The 5,680-nt window shown below is 36.8% G+C and overlaps 2 protein-coding genes across 2 annotated transcripts; both read left to right on the forward strand.

The window, feature by feature from the left end:
- Positions 1–166: 166 nt before the first annotated feature.
- LOTGIDRAFT_159760 (hypothetical protein) lies at positions 167–1,893 on the forward strand (the record flags this gene model as incomplete). The annotated part of the gene is made up of 4 exons (XM_009054251.1): positions 167–223; positions 572–681; positions 1,113–1,259; positions 1,740–1,893. 4 exons carry the CDS (start codon positions 167–169, stop codon positions 1,891–1,893), a joined length of 468 nt encoding a protein of 155 aa, XP_009052499.1.
- Positions 1,894–2,545: 652 nt separating this feature from the next.
- LOTGIDRAFT_159761 (hypothetical protein) lies at positions 2,546–5,500 on the forward strand (the record flags this gene model as incomplete). The annotated part of the gene is made up of 7 exons (XM_009054252.1): positions 2,546–2,733; positions 3,315–3,460; positions 3,760–3,933; positions 4,061–4,223; positions 4,451–4,501; positions 4,829–5,029; positions 5,380–5,500. The coding sequence occupies 7 exons, from the start codon at positions 2,546–2,548 to the stop codon at positions 5,498–5,500; spliced, it is 1,044 nt and encodes a 347-aa protein (XP_009052500.1).
- Between the last annotated feature and the right edge of the window lie 180 nt (positions 5,501–5,680).

The raw sequence follows: 5,680 nt of genomic DNA on the forward strand, positions 1-5,680 counted from the left end.
ACTCAGATACCAATCTGGTAACTAACATAATGATCCAGAGATCCCAATCCGTAAGCTAAGATAATGGTCAAGATACCCAATCTGGTAAACTAACATAATGATCCAGAGATCCCAATCCGTAAGTTAACATAATGGTCCAAAGATCTCAATTCGGAAAGCTAACACAATGTTCCAGAGATCTCGTTCCGGTGTCGTAACATTATGGTCCAGAGATCTCTATCCGGTAAGCTAACACAATGGTGCAGAGATCACAATCCGGTAAGCTAATATAATGGTCCACAGATCTCGTTCCAATGTCTTAACATAGTCGTCCGGAGATCCCAGGTAAGCTAGCATAATGGGCTAAAGATCCCAAATCAGATAAGCTAGCATAATGGTTTAGAGCTCCTAATCATGTAAGCTGGTATAAGGGTCCGTAGATCCCAATCTGGTAATATATCAAAAGGGATTGGGGATTCTCACCCAGTAAGATATCACAAATCTTTCTCACAACGCCCGTTTTAGTCGCATCTGAAGCAGAAAAGTATATAGAACTCAATATCATTCATATTATCGTACTGATTTACTTTAGGACTATTGGTTGACCTATTTGTATAAAAGATTAGTTGGTAGTCCAGTTTTAAAGGTACCAGAGGTTTCCAGTGATTTCAGACTTTATGCTCACTGTACCAATACTAACAGGTGGGTGTATAGGAGTAGGTGCATTGTTTTTCGCCGGCGCTGAAAATCCTTTCGACCACCTGTTGCCATTTAGCCCCTTTTGACAATTCTGTGACCCCTTATAGGTCAATTATAGACGCCAATATGAACTTTGAAAATCCTACTATTCTATTGGTCAAGAAAATACCACAGTTCGCCTGAATTTGCTGCCCGAAAACATATTAATTGCAACAGCACTCTGTCAACATCTGATAGATATATATGGCGAGTATTAAAGTACTCACGTTTCAGTGATGTCAGTACTTAAAAGAGCACTTGACTGGTTAAGATTATAAACTCAACTTTCACTCAAACCTCGCTAGATCTGCAGAAGGACTGAATTAAAAAAACACAAAACTACAAAAGATTATCTTGAGTTGTATTTCAATCATATTATTTTCAATCTGTTGTAGTTCCAGTCAATATGAAAAAGGGAGTATAACGATGTATTTTATGAACCTAGGAGTTGATACCATACCACTAGACTTTCCTGATATTTCTCACAACCCAGTCGATGTTTATATCTTCAGTCCAGGAGAATACAGAAACCTGACCTCCAAGTAAGTTGGCAACTTTCTCAGACATTTGACATTTGATTCCATGGAAAGTTTAACAATGACTATATATCAAGCTATACGTTACCCTTTTTACATTACATACCTTCGGATTTTTCGACCCGGTTCACCCTGACTTCCGATTTATGAGACCTATTTATGAGAAACATGCCCGAAAATCTTGCATTGGCGTCCACGTTTTTACTCCGAAAGGGTCCATTGGTACACAAAAATTTGGCTAAAAACATTTAAACGGAATACATTTGTATATACAATGGTACTGTTCACAATGGTCAAAACTCGGCCGATCTATGAATTGTTTGGAAAGATGATATCTAAATCGCATCCAAGTTATGTGACCACTTCACCAGACAGGTGTTTTTTTTTACTTTTACCCACGAGTCGCAAGCGTAAGAAGGGTTAAAATGACACAGCATAATTATACTAATGTCAATGTCTAAAGAATTGGAATCATTGTAATTACAGGAGTGTTAGAATGAATGGTCAAATTCTGGAATTGAAGAACGAGTACGAGTTACCGCCCTTGATACCAGAGAGTCGTAACAGCACGGTTAATATTGAAGCTTATGAGATGGGTTATATCGTACTCCCGAATGTTAAATCAACACCATGTCTTTGATATAAAAAAAAATGTTTATAAATTAAGTTATTTGTTAGTTATACCCACAGTGGAGGCAGTTTTCTAAATATTTGCTTTTTTTCTATTAGAACTGTCTTAAAGCGACAGAAGTTTAAAAACCCATTACTGATGTTATTTGATTGTACAAGAACTGGACGCCCTTTCTCTGAAGAGTGCTGCAGATAGCTAAAATTTACTATCCGATTTTTAAAATCTTTTGAGTGGACATCTTACAGTTATTAAAATGAGGTTTTCTAAAAAAAAATTATGTGTATCAATTCGAACCATTCCAATTGTAAATCATACATCAGTGGTTCCTGCAATTCCACTTAAACTAAGCGTTTAATGATTTCACTAACCGCAGGATTATGCTGTCACATAAGGACTTAGTAACGCCATAAAACATTAGTTTCAATGGAATTGCAGGAACCACAGACGTCTGATTGAAATTGGGATGGTACAAATTAATGCTATCAAACTGCATATTAGGCCAACATCTTGTACCTTAACCTATTGATTGTTATATTAATCAGGTCACTGATACAACAACAACATTTTTATATTATCGTCCTGTTGTTATCATCGAGACTAGGTCCAGACCTTGACTGCTGAACACTCTGTTTTCTCGTTGCCTTGTAACATTTATAGTAAGATGTTTCTTTCCGGAAGGTTTGCAGTCAAATGGATAACCTTGCTGATAGCGTGCTTGATCAGTGTTGGAAGCTGTTATGATGTGGATGTGCAGCAATTTAAAGACTCCGGATTTCAAATCGGTCCAAAATTTGTCGGAGTTACCATCGATTCCGGTATATTCGGACATTTTTCAGAGCTGCAATTGCAGTAAGTCAAACTACTTCTTACTCATCTATATTGTTAAGCTGTAGGATGTAGCATCCGATCGGGTTGAAAATCCACAACAGTGGAAAATGTTTTGAGAAGTAATTTCTGATGAATTCTTTGTTTCGAAATCAGAAACGTTTACACTGTGTTCATAGCAATATAGAACGATTTGGTTATTACAAAACAGAAATAAGGGGTTGGTGACGTTCCATTTATTCCAGAGAGAGCGAAAAATAATCATAGTAAGGATGTACTTCGGTATAAATATATTTCAAAAGCTGACAAAGCATTGATTAAAGATGGCTTCCCTCATTTACATTTCCGAAAATGGAAATGCTAATACTTCTATGAGTAGAAAAGAGAGGTGTTCTAATGACCAGTTTGTCTCACATGTCCATAATTAATTCATAATTAGCTAAATTAGGAGAGAATAACCAGCAGAATTCCAATGAGTGACCGATCAAGTAAGGTCAAAAATTTAATCTCTTAAAATTATATGCAATAAGAACAAAATGATATGATTTAAAAATACATGATGATTTATTAGATAAAACCATCTTAAAGGTTCTGTTCTATTTCAGGAACCCTAAAGTGCTGACTCTTGCTAAAGGGTTAACCCCTAATAGAGTGCGTGTTGGCGGTACTGACTGTGATTTTGTTATTTTCAATGATACAGTAACTAGTGGTTTAAATAAACAGGGTGATCATACTAATACTTCCATGACTGGTAAGCTTCTTTATTCATTTCAGATTCTTCTCTTCTTTATTTATCAACAAAGTATCGAAAATACCCAATACTCAGTGTACATGAAGATGTGCACGTCTAAAAATATGGATAGTTCAATATTCAAAACTCAATCTCCATCCAAAAAAGGAACAAAAAATGACAATTACAAAAACACCAAAGAAACTTAAATGAGTGTAAAGGGGATATAGGCAATGTGCCGATATCAAATCCGATAACTTTCGATGAACGAGTAGATTTTCGGGCGAGCTGGAATAATGATTTTTATGGTTTATTTTCAGTTGCTGATTGGGACGAACTGAACAATTTTGTGAGGAGTGTTGGTTGGGATTTGATTTTTGATTTTAACGAGTTTCTGCGGAAGGGAGACAACTGGGATCCTACCAATGCCATAGAAATCCTGAAATACTCACAACAGAAGGGATATAAACTGTGGGGATATGAGCTAGGAAATGGTAATGTGCATTCTGATTAACCTTAGCTACCAAAAGTAAATTGCTGGCTACTGTTGACAGTTGATAGTTTGACACTGTACTTGTCCAAGAAAGTAAGATGATGTTCATTGAGGTTTTTCTCTTTCAGAATTGGATGTATTTCCAGAGAATAATCTATCTGTTCCACAGATCGCAGCTGATTTCATTTCCTTCAGACAGCTGTTAGAAAGTATGGCCGGAATATCCCCCTTTACCCTACTCGGACCAGACGCTGGATCTGTGGGCAATAGATCCTATGTTTATATGACGGCGTAAGTTTCTGTCAATTTGGGGTTTAACGAATACATAGGCTTTGAGGACTGTCATGAAGTGCTTGAAACTGGTACCTAAATTTCACACAATAAGATTACAGTTATTTGTTGAGTTTTTTTTTAGTTTATTGCAGACGAACCTTTTGTCAAAACTTCACTCTAAAAAGTGGTTGAGGGATATAGTAAGTTTAGCACACCCCTTTACGGTTGTATCTTATTTATTACAGGTTCTTTAAAGCTGGTGGAGCTAATGCTATCGACGTCTCAACTTGGCATCAGTAAGTTCATTTCACTGTGTCTTCTTATCAATCTCAAGTCCCCCCCCCCCCCCCCCCTCTAAAACAAAACAACAGTCCGTTAGATGGAATTGCATTTCTCAAGGGCCCAATTGGCCATAATAAAATGTTTTGATTCTGTCGAGAAAATGTCAGATGATGATGGTTAAATCGCCAGATGTATTTTTGGGGGTTTGTGAGATCGTGGCCTCAGACCTACCATAGGACCTACCATCTTGTAGCATTAGAATCAGTCCACATCTTAATCGATTAGAAGAATAGATCCATTTGCATACATTTTAACTTTACTTGCTAATGGAATCCTTCCAGTTACTATATGAACAGTCTAAAAGCAACAGTTGAGAAATTCCACGACGTCAAGACTCTGGAATCGCTAAGACCAGAATTAAATAAAGTTATGGAAATCTGTAGAGAATATGCTCCAGGAAAAGAGGTTTGGTTGGGAGAAACATCTTCGTCTTATGGTGGTGGAGCTCATGACATATCTGATAGATACGTCGCTAGTTTCTTGTGAGTTATAACAAATATTTGGAATTGGAACAACTCGTCTTTCGAATGATATTTAACTTTATTGGGACAAGTGAATAGGTTGAAATACTTTGTAGGAAGCTTCAGACAAATATTTGATGCAATTTCTGCAACTTTGGAATGGCGTCAATTTTATTTCTTCATCGTCAATGGTTTGGTTTAGTAAAATTCATAAATAAAAATAGACCTTAACAGTCTGAAATCTTGATATGCCCGTTTTTGTCTGATAAGCACTTTGTATGACAATTTATGCCCGTCGATAAGTACTTGATAACACAATTCATCCTTCTGATACTTAGTATGACAATTAATATCTCTATATTTTGTTTCAGATGGTTAGATAAGCTCGGCCTGGCATCATCTCTGGGAATTCAAGGTATACTACGACAGACGTTTTATGGTGGAAACTATGCTTTAATGGGATCTACATTTGATCCCAATCCGGTAAGCTAAGATAATGGTCAAGATACCCAATTCGGTAAACTAACATAATGGTCCAGAGACCCCAATCCGGTAAGCTAAGATAATGGTCCAGACATACCAATTCGGTAAACTAACATAATGGTCCAGAGACCCCAATCCGGTAAGCTAAGATAATGGTCAAGATACCCAATTCGGTAACTAACATAATGT

Source organism: Lottia gigantea (assembly GCF_000327385.1).
Source record: "Lottia gigantea unplaced genomic scaffold LOTGIsca_21, whole genome shotgun sequence".
In the NCBI taxonomy this organism is placed as follows: Eukaryota; Metazoa; Mollusca; class Gastropoda; family Lottiidae; genus Lottia; species Lottia gigantea.